This window comes from Hylaeus anthracinus, unplaced genomic scaffold (genome assembly GCF_026225885.1).
Source record: "Hylaeus anthracinus isolate JK02 unplaced genomic scaffold, UHH_iyHylAnth1.0_haploid 11997, whole genome shotgun sequence".
NCBI classification, from domain to species: domain Eukaryota; kingdom Metazoa; phylum Arthropoda; class Insecta; order Hymenoptera; family Colletidae; genus Hylaeus; species Hylaeus anthracinus.
The window spans coordinates 16,186,449-16,205,042 of NW_026534344.1; the positions used below are offsets into that span (position 1 = coordinate 16,186,449).

The 18,594-nt window shown below is 34.5% G+C and overlaps 1 protein-coding gene across 11 annotated transcripts in view; it reads left to right on the forward strand.

Annotated features, from left to right (window-relative positions):
- LOC128889201 (ubiquitin carboxyl-terminal hydrolase 45) overlaps positions 1 to 18,594 on the forward strand; it is a 188,262-nt gene that overhangs the window by 126,129 nt on the left and 43,539 nt on the right. For 8 of the 11 annotated variants that reach the window (XM_054146623.1, XM_054146628.1, XM_054146632.1 and 5 more), the window contains one exon: positions 2,585 to 2,851. In XM_054146623.1, coding sequence (XP_054002598.1) covers positions 2,585 to 2,851 — 267 coding nt within the window. Of the gene's footprint in view, positions 1 to 2,584; positions 2,995 to 3,034; positions 3,071 to 18,594 lie in introns of those variants that run through there. The other 3 variants (XM_054146630.1, XM_054146633.1, XM_054146627.1) reach the window with 3 other exon arrangements.

An 18,594-nucleotide genomic window follows, 5' to 3' on the forward strand; every position in this document is an offset into this window, starting at 1 on the left:
CGTTATAACATTCGATAGTACGAAACCAGATTGCCTTTCCGTCGCTATGGTGGTGACGACTGTTCTATATTTTAATACGAGCCCATGGTTCTCCTTCGTTATTTTTTTTTCCTGAAGTTTCTCCAGTAAGGTTTCTTTCGAGTAATCTAATTGGTATTGCTGTTTTTTTTATGGATTTTACCATCACTGATTTTGTACCATTGGTTTTACCATAGGTCTTATGGTTGCTTCTATTCCAATAATTATTAGTTTGATCCACCGTGCAATACCACCGATTCTCTTTAATTCTAATATCTTTTGTAAATTAGTTTCACGTATCTCTGGAAAGGTTTACTTACAATTAAATATCTGAATTTTCGGGGTAAAGTTTCCTGTCATCTCTTCATTTTTAAACACGTTTCCATATTTTTCCATAATTGCTATTTTAGCTTGGAAAAAACTGACATTGTTCAGTGCTTTATATTCATTCATTTCTTTATTGAACTTAAATTCTGGACACTGTCTATTAAAAATGAAATGTTCCTACTTGCAATGAATGCATTTCTTTACATTTTCCCCTTTCTCGCAAGTCTCGCTTTGGAAATGTAGCTCCCCATTACAAATGCATTTAACTTTTCCCTTACATCTTTCTCTTGAGTGCCTATAACTCCAATAATTGGTATATTTCTTGACTGGTTCAATGAAGCATTAGACCTTGACACTATACAAACCATATAACTTTATCTTTTGCGATATGCATCCCCTTCAAACGTCAAAACGACTGATTCACTAGCAATCCACTTTCTATCGGTTTTGCTCTCTGTTATCACCCTTTTTTCTAACATTTTCACAAAGAGGATTTTAGCAGACAATTTAACATGTAATATTATGTCATGCACATCGTAGCCTACAGAAAAATCTTTTATTATCCCCTTGCTCTCCAACTTATGAATTGGAATAAAAGTTCCCATTATACTATTGTCATTATCCTCGCTGATTTTTTCCGTAAATCTATTCGCTTATTTTTTATTATAGATCTTCAACTTTGTTAAAACTAGATGTCTTCAGTCATACGCACTGAAGTTCAATTTAAAAACCTCCTTAGTCATAAGGATAAGACACTCCTTATTATTTCTTTTAATGTGTTCACTTTTAATTTGAACCTACACAGAAACAATACCTTTATGATTATCTGGGTATAATCTTAGGGCCGCCTTAATCAGTTTTGCTGGTCTTCCCTGTACCTCCATATTGCTCTATATTCCTCTCTAACCTCCTCGTTCTTCCTCTTTATATCGTTTTAGGACACACCCAGGAAAGGAGCGCGAGAGGAGAGCACGAGAAAATATCGTTGTTGCCAAGGCAAGAGCTCATAACCAAATCCCAAACGATTTTCGACACGGACAGCCTCGGATCCGTCTTAATCCTCCCCACTCTGTGGTTTTATTGCCCTGCTCGCGGCTTCGCTCATTGTCGACCGTTAAGGTCGAGCCGCGCTCGTGGACCTTAAGTTTTGGGAAGGCGCTCACATTTTCCCCCTTTGATCTACCGGGTCTAGTACGCCAGTTGCGCCAACCTTATCCGTGGACTTGGGATAGGATCCCGATCTTTCGGGTTTCCTATCCGTTCAGCGAAACCGCGAGAGCCTTTCAATCTCTTTACGATATTAACCTCAGACACGATATGTCTCCTGCTCTCTTCGCGCCTCTCTTACAAAGAAAGTAGATACAATTATCTTACAAACTATTGGGGCTCGTAACAATATCCCTTTTGAAATCCCTCATCCTTTATCCTGCCTTCCAGTATAATAGGACGTAAAAAATAAACACACTTTAATACGTTCAATAATAGTCGCCTTTTCCACTTTAATAATCATTCGCTTTATTCACGAACACAGCCGCAGCAATCATTTTACTTGTGGAGAACATGGTGCATTCGCGCGGACAGACGATACCCGACTGTCGCACAAACAAAAAGACAGACGACCGTCTCTTCACCGGACGCGTTGCTTTATTCGAATGTACAATATGTATCCAAGTATCGACCGTTCTGACGATCTCAGAACAATTTATATATGCACAAAAAATCCCAGTGTTCGTTTAAAAAGAAATAAGAAACAAAAATAGTAGTCTCGTTTAATGTTATAAAACATATACAACTTCTCATATATAACCTGTATGGTTCTCGCAGCTAGTATTACTTATTATCCTCTCCGAGAGCAACCGCTTGAATCACTCCCTCAGCATTAACGCAACAGTTAACTGAAGATATGGAATATATTTTTTTTTAACTAATCAAAATATCTTGATCTTTTTACAAAAGTTCAGCTTTCCACATATTATGGAGTATCATTCTAAACATTTTCAACTTACTTTGTTTACTTTGATATCAACACTCGCCACGCTTGTATTGAATAAGATTTTGTTCAAAATTGTTTCCGTTAATGTGAAATCGAAATTTGTGTTTGACTAATGATTGATAGTCACCTTTATTTCACTTGTAAATGAGAATATATTCTTGAAAGTTACTTAATCACGTTCCTCTTTGTAAAATAATAAAAATGTTTAAATAACAAAACGGTAAAAGTGTTATGCTATTATTTTAGGTGAGAGAGAACTATAAGATGATATGCACACCAAGCACGAAGCAGTATCTTATTTCTAGTGTACCTGCAGTTTTGATACTTCACTTGAAACGTTTTCAAGCCCAACGAGTTGATTTTCGGAAAGTAACGAGGCATGTGTCGTTTCCGATAGTCCTTGATCTAGCACCTATTTGCAAGAATCCTAAAAACAGGCGAATGTATGCTTTGTACGGTGTTGTTGAACATAGTGGAACTATTCATGGGGGACATTATGTTGCTTACGTTAAGGTAAATATTAATATTATATTTAACTAGGAAAAATAATCAATTTGTGACTGGATTTTATTATACCCATGATTATTTTTTGATTATTCTGTATTATCTTCTATTTATTCTAATATTTCTACTATTATTGAATACTATCTTTGGTACGCGGATTCGCATGCATGAATGTTTGTTTAAAATTAACAGAGATATCATATTGAATGTTAATGGAAATTATTAGACAAATATATTATCAGTTACATGGTGACCACAAAAAAGGAGATTTTATGATATGAAACAAACACCGCATGATGTATTCCTTCCTATTAGACAACTTTTATATATAAAATTCATAAAATTTATACTTTACAACTTAATCTGAAAAAAAGTTACGTGAACCATCTTGTACAAATTTACTAAAAATAAGTTATTTTAATAAAATATACAACAAAAATCAATAAGAGAACAATACAAGTGATTTGTATTCGTTGTGAATATCGATTATTATAATAATAAGGGATATTCATTTGGTTTGTTCGTTACAGTTATTTGTGAGGAAAATTGATATCGAATGTTCAGAACAGTTATCTGTGAAACAATTATTATCCTTCTGTACGTTTACTTATTTTACGGTACAATTCATCCCATGTTTGATCTCTTTTTCTTCATTTTTTCTTTTTTTAAATGTCTACAGAATCCAACATACATAACTTTGTTGTAATAATAATGATCATATCATATATAAATATGGTAACATATAATATAGTTATAAACTACAAATATGACACAAGTATATAATAAAAATATATTATAATTCCGAATGATAACTGTCGCAGAGAAGCTGTCTATTTAAAAGATTATCATATATACCTAGAAGTCTGAACGACAAATAAGGCACGGAGATTCGAATCTACGATCCTTGGATTCTCAGTCGACTTCTTTTCCTACACTACTAATCCTGCACCCTATGATTCGTGTTCTCGTTTGACTCCATCTACTTGAATATGGGAGGCATGGATACAGCATATATCATATCATAAATATTCTAACAAATAAAACACTTGTATTAAGAAGTGAACTATGAAATCATTTAAAAAAAAGTGCTGTCTGGAAAGGGGATAAATGCTGTTGTCTGAGGGATCTATCAAGATTGAAAACAATATCTCATTTGGAAACCACCCTGTTTTCTTATGTTTTGTCGCAAGAGGTCATGATTATCATTATTTTTTTTAAATTAGTAAAAAAATGCCTCATTTTCGGTGTCTAGAACCGGGCTTCTTCTTTAACACGTTAACCGTCAGTCACCGGTAATCGATAATATTCTTTTTATTCAAGCCGTGTCAGTTATCGTTAATTGACGACATATAATTTAAAATATTATATTCTTACATCAAGTACTAAATATTTTGAAGATTATAAAAAATGTATTTAAATATCTATCCTATTTAATATCTCTGATTACGAAAAACGAACGACTGTAAGATGTATTTTTAGAAAAACTATCTTCTCTTGAATTATTTTTACATGCAACTTGTGGTGATATTGATACTTTTATTTCACCGAGATATGAACTCTTTAACTGAGTAAAGAAAAAACATTTCTAAAAGCATCGAGACAAATACGTGTTGTACAGTCTGTCGAAGAATTACACTGCAATTTCCAAACGACTTAACACAATTAAATAAAATAACTTGCAATTGTGTTGTTCACTCTTTCTCTCTACGCATTAGTGTCAATTTGTCGTCCGAAGTTTCCATTCTCGAACATCGGTTTTAACCTCTAGATTGTCTTCTATCGAAGCCTTAGCTTTATATACAGGATGTCCCAGAACCTCTGTAAAAACCGGAAATGGGGTGTAGCTGACACGATTCTGAACAACAATTTCCTTTGGAAAAATGTGGGTGAAGGCTTCCTTTTTGAAATATTAACGAAAAACACCGACCAATCACAACGCCCGATTAGCACGCGCTCAGCTATCTACGCCGGCACCTGGCGTAATTACCCAGTCCTGGCTCGAGCTTATGCTTTCGCGGCTGAGCGCGCGTTAATCGGGCGCTGTGATTGATCGGTGTTTTTCGTTAATAATTCAAAAATGAAGTCTCCACCGACATTTTTGCAAAGAAAATTGTTGTTCTGAATCGTGTCAGCTACCCCCCAATTTCCGGTTCTTACAGGAGTTCTGGGACACCCTGTATTGCTGCACATTTTCGATGGGATTAGCATCAGGTGATGGAGAAGACTTCACTATTTGGACACCGTTCGCTACCTTTCATTATGTGCACAGATAGCTTTGCTGTTTTGAGTCATTATCTTCTTGTAATGTCCACTTTTGGTTTTCCCAACCAAACCACTTTTGTGTTGTTATTAGCAAACATCTTTAATCAGTTTTATTTATTTCAACAACGTTAAAGTTTCCAATGAACATTGAAAAACATCCGTAATCATGTCTTAAGAAACATCTCCAAAAATCGATTTCTTTGGGATGTTTGACAGTCCGTTGGAGAATTTTCGTGGTAGATACGAAACAAGAACAAGTAACAGAAATTCATACTCAAAAGATGGCTTCATCAGAAAATATAAGAATTTTTTTTTTTTGGGGGGGGGGGGGGTGGAAAAACCTTCATAGGCACCGGGCGCCGGTGGACGATGCCAGCATCTGGTTGTGTGAGATTTCTACTCACTAAAAAACCACCCGCTTCCCACGTTAGCCCCCCGGACCAGACCTGCGCCGGTCGGACATCAGAAAATATAAGATTACTTCAATCACGAGTAACATTATTATGTGCCCATGTGGTCCTTTTCTCGATGTGTTTTGGAGCGATTAATGGTTTCGGTTATTACACTCTTTAATTTTACATTATAATTATCTAAACCAGTGCTCGGAATTAGTTGCACATTTCGGGCCGATTCCTGAGCCAACGCCTGGTGTATCCCCACTATCACTCTAGGATCGACGGCCGAGGCGCCAATCACGCACGTGACGCTGTGTCTCAGCGTAAATTCGTCAACAATCGAAAGTATAAATTTAAATCCTCTGCCACTTTTCTCAAGGGGTCCGTAGTGGTCTATGTGTATAGTCGCGAATGGCACTTTATCTTTCGAAAAGCTATTTAAATATCCTTCGCTTCGGCCCTCGATCGGGGAAAATTCGATGCATTTTAGGTAATTGCTAATGTGTGTTTTAACTTTACTGCGAAGTGTTTGGAAACCAATACACACGTACGATGTGTTCAACGACTTTGTCGACTCCTAAATGTCCTAAATCGTCATGGGATGGTCGGATTACATTTGTTTCCATTGATTGCGGTACGTAAAAATAATAAATTGTTTTTCACTTTACGATATACTAGACCGTCTCTTAATTCACAAAATTTATCTTCTATCGTCTCTAATCGTCTCTTTATTTCCTTGATAGACTCCTCCTGAGATTATTTCAACGATAATACCTGTTCAAAACTATTAGCTTCTAAAATTAATATTCCGTGACATCTACTCAAAGCGTTGACGTGACCTATTTTGCTGTTTCTCCTGTGAACTATTTCGTAATCATAATTCTGCAAGAATAATCTCCATCGATAGATTCGCGGGTTGACGTTTTGCTTATTTAAAGGTAATCTGTAACCGTCGCAATCGGTTACTATTATGGATGGTATGCCTGACAAATAAATATCGAATCTCTTGATCGCATAAACAACGGATAAGCATTCCAACTCAAAACTATGGTATTTACATTCGGCGGGACTCGTACGTTTACTGAAGTAAAACACCAGGCGCAAGGCTTTGTTCGGCTGCTTTTGTAAAGGAGAGGTCTCATGTGTGTAAGGTCAGGCGGCGAGCACGAGCAACGTCCTCTTGAAAGTGTCAACTCCTCGCGCAGGAGGGTCTGATGGACCCAGAAGAGCTAGCACAACGAGCCGCGAACACCTAAACGAGCACGGAATCCCGAAAAAGGTCAGGCACCATCATCGCAACGGGCGGTCGACAAGGGGATGTCATAAAGAATTGAAAATACCAACCTCCACAATTTTTATCAGAACTTTGCGGAAGTAACTTCAATCGATTCCTGATGCTTCTATGATCAAAATGATATCTAACATCGCGTAAATCGGACTATTTTTAACGAAATTATATGCAAAATCTGATTGCATAATTGAAAAGTTATTTCGTTAAAAATAGTCCGATTTACGCGATGAGAGATATCATTTTGATCGTAGAAGCATCAGAAATCGATTGAAGTTACTTCCACAAAGTTCCGATACAAATTGTCGAGGTTGGTAATTTCAATTCTTTATGACATCCCCTTGTCGACCGCTCGTTGCGATGATGGTGCCTGGCCTTTTTCGGGATTCCGTGCACGTTTAGGTGTCCGCCGCTCGTTGTGCCAGCTCGCCTGGATCCATCAAGCTCTCCTGCGCGACGAGTTGACACTTTCAAGTGGACGTTGTTTGTGCTCGCCGCCCGAACTTACGTTAGAACTTACGAAGCGCTAAAACCAATTTAGCGCTTTTCCTTTTCAGCGCTGATGAATTACTACCCGCATTGAATTTTCGTCGAGGTTGTATGTATCGCGGATTAATGTGGCTTGTTGTTTCCAGTTCATGAAACTATCACCGTCGCCGGAAAATTCGTTCAATATCTCGGCCACGTGTCGCACGTTAACCCCGCGCGTGGAAAATTCGGCTTCGGATCGCGGCGTAGACACTTCCCTTTCGAGACGCATCACTCTTAGCTCGCGTTATAACAATTCATTTTCGCAACGAAGTAATTCCAATTCTCGGACACTATCACGAGTGCTTCCCCGCTTGTCAGTGTCTACGGAGTTTTCTCGTTCCAACATCGAAGTATTTTGTTCTGGCCGAACACTCGCTGGCTCTCGCTACTTCACTTCGTCAACAAAATCCGATATTTTGTCTGCCCAGTCAGATATTGCTACCTGTAGACGAGTAATTAGTTCACTCTTAGAGCCGGAAGATTTTTAATTCCTTGCACGCACAAGATTCTTCAGTTCGCCAACCACGAAATCGTTGAGCGTGTTTTTCGACATGGTAATTCTTTTCTTTACGCGCGTGATTTACTCTAAGAAAGTTTTATTATTAAGCGCGAAAATTGTCTGTCGTCATCATTAAATCATTTCTTAGCGTTTCAAAGTCACTGAAACGCGTATCACATTGATTTATTGGAGAATCAATTATATTTAGATGCTTTTTAAAATTACAATTTGTGCCGTAATCTTCAAAGAGAATCTGGCAAGACGCAAAAAAGTAAAGAATATTACTGTCTAATTGTCATTTAAGTTATTGTAACTTTCTACGAAAAGAATCGATATGACTAACTAATTGAAAAACAACTTCATTGATCTTTGACAGCTTTAAATTCAGATTATTTAAATGGTTTGTCATGTCAGTTATAAGAGCAAGCTCGCAAAGCGAGTCTAAATCCTCGATAAAAAGTTTGAATCTCGACTATTCTCGACCCTCGTACCCGAATGTTTACCACATCTGCCTATCTAGCCCCCCCCCCCCCCCCACTTACATCAAATTTAAGGAAAAAATTATATAATAATGCGTTATTTATGCGCTCTTCAAATCCGTAAGAAAAAAATTTTGCGCTCGCTCCGTTTAATGCAAACAAATTTATTTAAATGGGGGGGGGGGGCTGAGTAGGCTGCCAGTCAGTCCCCCACATATTAACAATAAGAAATATTGACAAAAAAACATACAGGAATTATGCGCTAATTATGCTCTATCGTATAAGAGCAATTTCGATTTTTGCGCTCCATCCCTTAAGGGACTTATCTCTTGGTGCAAATGCAAGTTTTGTCTCGTAACTGGCTAATATTACTAGAACTATATTATTCAACTATGCACTATAGATATTCGAATTAAGTGTTATTATTTAGATGATTCTAATTTTTGTGCTTCCTTATTTCAATTTTGCGAAAACATTCGCGTTTGCTTGATAGACCTAAAGCGCACGTGCGTGCCCACTTGTGTGTTTGCATTCATACGATTATTAGTATGTATTATTTGCACATTAACGTATATCGATTAGTGCATGAAAGTATTATTATCCTTTATAATAAACTAATTGTGTGATTTGCAATATTCGTAATGGTGTAGAAGGATAAATATGGACAGTTATATATTTTGAAAACAGGTTAATATAATTAATATTTTATCCTTGATATTTTTTGCTTAAATGTATGTACACGCTCGATATGTTTTGTTTAGATTGACAATTTAAAATAGAACCAAAAATACTGGAATATTTTAATACATTAAATTTTTATTGTACATTCTATATAAAAAATTGTGTACAAAATTGTATAAAAAATTATACACTATATATAATAATTTGCACATTTCCTTTATAGTTTGTTGGAAGCTTTTTCGCTTTATTGCTGCAGTATCTATGTATTGTTGTGAAATACTACTGCTGTGAAATGTCCAACAGTATTTTTGTCAAATTTTCTTGTATGTGTCGGTAATTTAAAAATTATTACTCTTCGTAAAATATGTGGCTTTGCCAAAAATGATCATTTCATATTTTTAGGAATTTTGTCCAATTCTATATCAGAGTTGTTGTTGTACGTATCGTATATTTCCAATACCATAAATAAACCTGTAATCACATTATCGAACATTATGCATTAACAGAAATAAGGTACTACTTTTTAATCGCTCAGTCTGACGATCCTGTATTGGCATATACGTTTAGGGTATAAATTTTGTAAAACTTTACTTACCAATTTCTGAAATTATGGTAAACTTAGTACCCGTGCATTCTGCTGTTTCTATTTCTGTACTCTTTTCACGACAAGACTTTGGTTGTAATATAAAATCATTTTCAATTGTTGTTGGAAATTCAGAATGCATTAAGTCTTCTATTTTAACCTGAGTAGTAGGAAATGTTTTTTCCCGCATATTATTACACTTGTCGCATGAAGTAATTTCTTTAAGACTTGGAATATCATTAAATAATTTGTTGCAAAGATAACCTACTGAGACCTCACAATTTACAAGAAAGCAATTATCAAATGTTTGGTTAGCATCAAATATATTAGATAAAATAACTGCTCTTAAGTAATATATATGTATTGATAAACCATGTGTAAATCTGTCCAAAATTATCTCGAAAAAGATACTTATAATACTTTACTATTATAATTTGTGGCCATAGCTCTGATATCTCCGCCTTGAAATAACATACTAACCCTTTTAGTGCCGGGCGAAAAATAGGTGTCTATGCGAGAATAACCGGCCGAATTTCACAGTTTTACTAGGGTTTGGGAAAATGCTCATAAAAACCAAACGAGGAACAATATTTACATGATTCGAAAAGCAGTCTATTAAGGACGAAATAAAGAACAAAACAATGACACCAGTTTTTCTAAATTCATTGAAAATTATATAAATAACAAAGGTATAAAAGATCGTGAAGAAAGTAAAAATTGAGTTCTCTCTTACAAAACGTATTTGCATATACAAAAAGTCATCTTTTCATCATAATTTTATATAGACCAATTATTATAAAGTATATACTTTGCATTTCCAATGTATTTTGTAACAAGATAAACAATATTACATAACAAAAATAAAAGATAACTCGAAGGTACATGGTGAGCGCCGCACAGTGGTCCGGATCGAGAAATTTAGTAACATATGCTTATAACTTTTGAACCATACTAGATATCAGCATGAAACTTGGACTAAATAATATTCGTATGCAAAGTAATAGAGAGGAAATTAAAAAATGTTATAACAATAATAATTATATATATTAACAACAAAAATATTACAAAATTAATTTTTTTTGTACCCTGTTACTTATTTTTCATACATACATGAAACTATATCATTTTCCTTTATCTTATAATAAATAATAATTTCTTTATTTTTTCAATATTTGATTTTATTTGCATAGATACCAATAAAATTAAATGAATGGTAAGTACAGATATTATACATGATAAAATCAATCACATCAATAATAAAATAGAATATATACCATTGTTTTGTCGCCCAATTAAATTCGAATTTGTTAAAGAAACCCAGCAAGTTATAGATGACATAACAAGTACCATTAATCATGAAATAGTAAATCTAAAGCCGGTTAAAATAAATAATGTACAAATAGAATGTGTAATGCTCCTTACAATGGTGGATAATAAATTTTGCATTGCCCTTACTAATACGAAATCTGCAATGCGTTGTTATGTTTGTAAGGCTAAACCAACTGAAATGAATGATTTATATCTGGTAAATTTAAAAGTGTGCGATGTTAACAATTATTCATTTGGCCTTTCTACTCTCCATGCATGGATCAGATGTTTTGAATGCCTTTTACACGTTTCGTACAACATACCCTTTCAACAATGGACTGCAAATACACATAACGAGATTGCACCCATTTCTATTTTACATTAGAAACACAAACTTTTTTAAATTTGTTTTTAACAAATTTGATGTTTCTAATGACATATTCATTTCTTTACATATTTTCTCATATAAAAATGAATAGTCATTTAAATCTTTGGACGAATTTCTTAACGTCATAAATAAATCTAAATTTGTACGAAAAGCGTCCATTCTTATTAAATAACAAATGTCTGAATAAGAAAAGAAGAAGTTTTAAACACAGAAAGTACCACACGTAACAAATGTCCAAGTATTTAAGTAAGTACTTACCAAATATAAGTGAAATATATAACAGAAACTTAATCACTAATCACTTCACTAAACAATAATTAAACTACATTAAATAATGTAAAAGAAAAAAACTATATCGAGATAAACATTAAATAAAAACTACGCAATACAAGATTTTAACAATAGGAAAAAAAGATAGAATATAATGTTCAAAAAAATGTCACTGTTCACGCTGGTAAGGCTTCGGATCAACTGAATGCAGATCGAAAGAGAAAAGCCTAGTCGAACTCTTATCTGTACTATAGCATAAACATTTGAAGTGTTTCAATCTGAAGAATTTTGTATTGCATTGTGGTGACTGAAACATGACCGCGGCCATCTAGCGCTGATAGATCCTATACATCCAGCGATATGCACGGCTTTGAAGAATAATAACTTGTGAAGTACGACGAAGTAGGAAATAATTTTTGCATAATTATATAGGAGAGAGTATGTTGAAAATATTCGATGTTGTAGAATTTTATGATCTCTTAAGACTCAAAAGATACTCCTTGCCAATTACTAATAACTTTAAGAATTTTCTTTATTACATTCAACGTAACATTTGTAATACATTATGTACAGTAACTTTTAAGTGACACTGCTAATTTGTAATTTAACGATATACCTTTCATTTAAAAAAAAATTGAAGAAAAAATATTGAAAAGAATCATTAGGGCACCTTAAATAAAACAGGTAATTTTTTCTGCGAAGAAAGTTGTTTTCAAAACTTTCAACTTTAATTGTCTATTACGCTTACGGCTTTTATTCAATTTTATTAAGTTTTCATTTCTGAGATTACCAGACATTTACAAAGCAATATACATTCATCATACATCTATGTGAGAATCTTGACTTTTTCGTTAAATGTCACTAAATTTCTCGATCCGGACCACTGTGCGCCGGGCGGATTATCTCTTCCAAAATATGTAACTGTTATACGTAATCTAACATTGCTAAAGCAAAATTATGTTGTCGTAAATATATTTGTTATATAATACTGCATAATACCTAATTATAATAACATAAATATTTATATTTGTATATAGTAAATGTGTAAAATTTTGTTATTGTAACTCACACAAATAATTTATTTAGCAATCGTGGCTACTAATGGACATTCCATGTAATCCTTTGTTGCACCTTTTGCAAATTGTGCGTGATTTTTTTTTTTGGACCACCATCCTTTCTGCTGCACACCACGCAAACTCTTTCCAGTTTTCCTGGAAGTTTTCGTACACCTATGCGGGGCACATTTGTGGATGTTTCAGCCAATGGTGTGTCGTGTGCTATCCTCTTTGCTGCCATCCATTCTGTGGTTATCGACTGAATAATATCAGTTATAAATTCAAGTCGTATTTTGATTTTGCCGTCTGTATTTTGTTGGTATAAAATGTAGGCATTCAACATTAGGGAGAAAATGGAGAAAACGACTTTTTTCCAATATTTTAGAGTTCTTCTTTCATCCAAATACGAGTACAACATCATGTCTGATGTGTCTACGCCTCTCATATATTTATTATATTCCGTCACAATTGCTGGTTTTTCGACCTGTATCTGTGCATTCCTTTTTCTAATTGTAGTTGTTTTATTCTGAGCCTTTTCCTATGTGGACAAGAGTAAAACATTTTTCTTTTGAGATTTTTTTTCCCGGTATGCTAATAATAATATTTCGTTGTTTCGGGCGTACTTAGATGCGCTCTCTTGCAATTTCGGCTTTATAAACGGTGGAATATATTTTCTATTACTGCGGATTGTGCCAGTCATGTATGTCCCTTTTTCAAACAGTGCTCTTGCTAATGAAACGTTTATAAAAAAATGTTCTGCTACTACGTGATACCCTTTCATAAAATAATTGCCCATATTTAATAATTTACGAATCACGACGTAGCCAAGACCGTTCTTCCTTATTTCTTCTTTATTTGTTTCATCGGTGGCTCCTTTATAGCAAAAGAATGATAAGCAGTAATGGGTAACTGCATCAGTCAACATCCAGAACTTTATACCCCATCTATGATGCTTTTTATTCGGAAGATATTGTATCAACAACGTTCTACACTTCGTGCCAACCAGGGATTCATCAATACTCAAATGTTGATGAGGCGAATAGTGAAATTTGAATTTATTGTTTGCATGGATAACGACTGGTTCAAATTTTGCCGTAGGGTCATATTCTGGGCTATCACGTGCTGGTAATTTGTTACTGTCGACGACATGGAAAAACCTACAAACTAATTGAAATCTGTTTCGGCTAAACATTTGGCTAAACCATGGTATATGTCTATGGTTTGTTGACCAATAACTAAAAAGTGTCGGTCTACGTGTGACCCCCATTTCTAAGAGAACAGCAATAAACGCTCTCATTTCTGATACTGTGGTTGCCTTCCACTCTACTACTCTGGATCCTGATGGTACATCGATTCTGTTCAGGAACTGCCTGGCATATCGATTTGTCTCACTCCTCAATAAACTCAAAAATTCTTCCGTGAAAAATAAATCGAAATACGCTATTTAGCCTCAGCAATTTCCATAAATTGAGGCCGAGGATTATGTGCGCTGTCATTCTCCACAGTAACTTCACGGAAATTTCTCAGCACTTCCTCACTATCGTTTTCTATAAGATCTGATTCACTATCATCCGCTTCACTATCACTGTATATTCTATGTGGATTCCGACTTCTTGATGCCACGATTTCTTCAACGTCACTGTGTTAGATCCATCTCGTCAACCATTCGGACTACTTCTGCGTCATCCATGACGGTGTATTTTTTATAAAAAGGTTGATGGCAAGATTTTGTCTGTCTTGCTAATTGTTGGTTTGTCAAAAGCAACAATATTCAACACAAGCGGAAAACAACAGCAATAATAAAAATGACGCTTTCAAACTGCAACTGGAACGAACTATACTGTTCACAAGAACGATCGAGGAGAAACTAATTGATCCTACGTCTCGCTGTGGAATGCAACGTGATTTAGTGAGAGTCTTCAAACAATTGTTGATATAAGACGCTCTAGATAAGGGCCCAACGTCACAGCGATTGACACCGCAGCTCGGATGTCGCCTGAGCGACCACAATCGGTGTTTATGTTAGAATTCAGTACCTCCAAGCGATAGGAAAAAGTCGTCGGCCACAAAGAGTTAAAACGAAAAACTATTTTTTTTAATTCTCTCATAATGAAATTAGACCATTTATAACGTATTATAAATTTTTTTTGAGATAGAGTTCTCCCGCAATGTGAGTAGTAAAGCGCTACGAGGCGCGGGCAGTTATATCGGCTCTGGCACTAAAAGGGTTAGGAAATATTTGAAATATGCTATCAAAACCGCACGTCTGTATTACGGAAAATTTTTTGCCTTTAATATTAATTGGTTTTAAATTGATATTATTCCCGTTTCGCAAAATGGGAATATTTGTTAGCTTTGTTTCTTCTAAATTAAAGCTGATATTATTTTGATCTAAATATCGAGATTTTGTTTTCGTTGATTTTAATGTTAAATTGCGCCAATTTTCTACTTCGTTACTATCAATAGCATTTGATATATCGGTCTTGGACATATTTTGACACAAAATGCAAATTCTTTTCGTGTTACATATTTTGTCATTGTCAGAATAAAAAATTTTAGAACAGCTATCGAATGTATGTACTAATTTGTTGCATACAATACAATTACATAAGTAGATGTTTGTTGACTTATCATCGGATTTACATGTCAAACATATTGATATGTCTGCATAAGATTGTGGAGAATCTTTGTCTGAAGATGTGAGTTTACTTTTTTCTAAATTTTTTGCACAAATTTGTAATTGCTTTTTTTTTATCATCTGTAGTAATTATAGGTTGAGCATCAACAAGTTTTGTACGTCCATTTATATTGTGTTTAAATATAAATAAATCTGCCCTTGTCGGTAAGAATATTGCAAATAATCTGCATTTTATATTATTAAATTCGTCTTCAACAACTGCGCTAGATGGAAGAATCTTACCATACCCGAATTTTTTACGGCATATACCAGACCATAATGGAAACCATTTAATATCACCCATTAATCGATCAACAAATGATGGATGAAAATGTGTATTAATCCGATCTCCGTTGTCTACTAATTTGCTTAAGGCATTGGTATAAATGTCATTAGCCCATTTTCCAAATGCATTGCTTGTATCAGAAGTTTCTAAACATGGTTCTTCATTTTGTATGGAATCGGAATCTTTAACAAACAACGACTCACAATTGGTTAATATATTTTTCATTTTTTCCTTATATATTTCACTAAGGGTTGGTGGTGCCATCAGGTAAGAATCCTTCAGTTTCACTTTTTGCTATGGTTATAATTGCACTGAGAATTTCTTCTGCCTCCTTTAATGTTTGTGCAAGAATTAATTGTCCCATACAGTTTAAAAAGAATGTCTTTATTCTGCGATTTACTTTACTAAAGAAATTAGCATATACCTTCATAAAATGGGCTACATCTATGCGGACGTAGCATAGTGGCATATCGTTATCTTAGCATTTTGTAACATAATCATTTATTCCTTGACTTTTAGCAAAAATCCGAATTACTGCTGTTAATAAAGCTTTAGACGAATCACATGTTACTTCCTTCGGTACAGGTATCTTTGCTCGCAACCATTCCATGAGCCAAAAAGAAATTGCATTTGATGGTTTCAGATACCATCTGCGTTACTGCAAAATTTCTGTTATGTTCTGAATTTAAAACATGTATAAAAAAAAATGTGCTTGGATTTGTTATTGTTTGGTCTATTAAGTCTTGATATTATGCTGCCAGTTGCGTCAATAGCAACAGAACTGTTACCGCGTACAGCATATTCTCTATAAATATGTAGCTATCTGATGGTTTGACCAATAATGAACGACGAAAGGGTTTTAACCTAAATTACGTATTATATTATTATATACTATTTCCTGTGCTATTAATAAGGATTTAAGAGGATGCGTATCATAGCATAAATGTTGACTATATACCTGTTTAGCATTTCTTATTGTTTTTGCTTTATGTAGATGCGGTGGTTCCGGATCACCAACTGTCATTAATTTTTGTTGAGTTCTATATATTTCCACCGTTAAATGTGTGTCCCATAGTATTTTACCTATTTCTAATCGTTCGAGATTACGTAGACATATTTTACCACACGTCCCTGTTCCTTTAGCAAGCTTACAAATCATATTGTCTTTTTCAAGATTTAAATCATTAATAGTACCATTGATGAGTGATCCACAATTGCATTTTCCTTCAATTGTGATTGTGTTATTACAAACTTTATTGCGCTTGAAATTATATGCACATTTAATTTTGTATCTATTCCACAATTTTTCAATCACGAGCTGTTGCCACACACGTGGTTGCATTTTATATTATTAATATTATATTAATATATAATATATATATTATTATATTCGCGATATCGTATATGTGGTCAACATTTTTCTGACCTACGATATTGCTACATAATAAGTAAATTTTCTAATTCTATTATGTTAAACGTTATTTTAATTTAGGATCTAATGTATCGTTGATATTCAAATGATTACTAATATTGAAGTTACCCGAAATATTTTCTTCTGATATTCGAGAATTATTATTTATATTCAATGTTTGATTTTTTAACCCAAAGCGATTTTTTACTGTAAGTGTATATAAAGCGTTTTCTGATATTACGTTATTTAGTTGACAGGATATATCTGTCCATATTTTGCTTTTCTTCGATACAATTTTATTAGAAGCATTCACCAAGTTATCTTTATGTAGAATAATTGCAGATATAATTGCTTGATGGTTATGCAGACTTGGTCTACCAGGTTTTAAAGACATAATGAATAAACTGAAAATGTAGTATAAACTATAATACAAATCAGACAATTGAAAATACAATCTTTAATTCTATTGGAGATAACTTATTTGTAACGTGTAAATTTACTACACTTATTATATTCAACAAAATGCTTATGTACTCTTATCTAGAGACGCGGTAGCGTCTCGACGCCAAGTACATGAAAAAATAGCCACCCCGTATATGTATGCCTGGCGCTGTCACTACCACGTATCTTTACAGGAGAGCAGCTCCATTCCAACCTAATCTGAAACTTCTGTTATTAATATCTCGTCACGCCTGCTGTATTTCCTAAATCTAAAGGCATTTTTCTAATGTAAATCGCACATAAGCTTTCGAATAAAACTAAAATCAATAAAATCGGTCCACGAACAACATAGAAATCGTAATATTATGTCATAATTTTTCCAAAAACGGTAGGCAGTAGGCAGTCTTGTTGTTCTTATTCTGATTCTTCAAGGAATTTTTCGTCAACCCTTAGCCAATAGGAGCAAAGGCCGTTCGTCGATTCGTCGACTCTCGGAATCAGTCGGCAGGGCTCGTCTGTCGTAATTGTAATATGGCTGCCGTTCACGTCGCTCGTTCATTTCTAATCTGTGTAACCTGTCAGTTTGTATTTGTGACATTTGGACGCCGCAAATTAAATAATTATTTTAAAGGCTACGTGTAGTAATATTGTATTGGCAAGTATATGGTTATAACTGATAAAATATCTACATTGTCGTTGTGGAAAGAAATATATGTATAAATTTGGTGTTTGAGTGTGCAGTTCATAATACAAATTTCACTAAATGTTCATTTTTAACCGACTTCGAAAAGGAGGAGGTTATTCAATTCGACATTTTTTTAAATGTCTGTTCACCGATTACGCCGACATGGCTTGACCAATCGGAATGAATCCTGTTGGATCTTGTAGAGCATGCCCCCCCCCCCCTGGTGGTCCCATTATCCCGACTTTTTGCGATTTGTCATTTTTTACCCGTATTTTTACAAAAAACCGTGATTTTTAGGTATGTTTGACGATTACGTCGAGATGGCTTGATGAATCGGAGTGAAGCCTCTTGCATCTTGTCGAATATTTTTTCCAGTTGGTCGCGTAAACGAAACATTTTGTCTTGCTTCTTACTCCGAGGCGGATGGACCAATCAGATTGAAACTCCTTGCATCTGGAAGAGCATTTGCCATTTGGTCCCATAGCAAAACATTTGTCCTTGTCTTATTTTTTA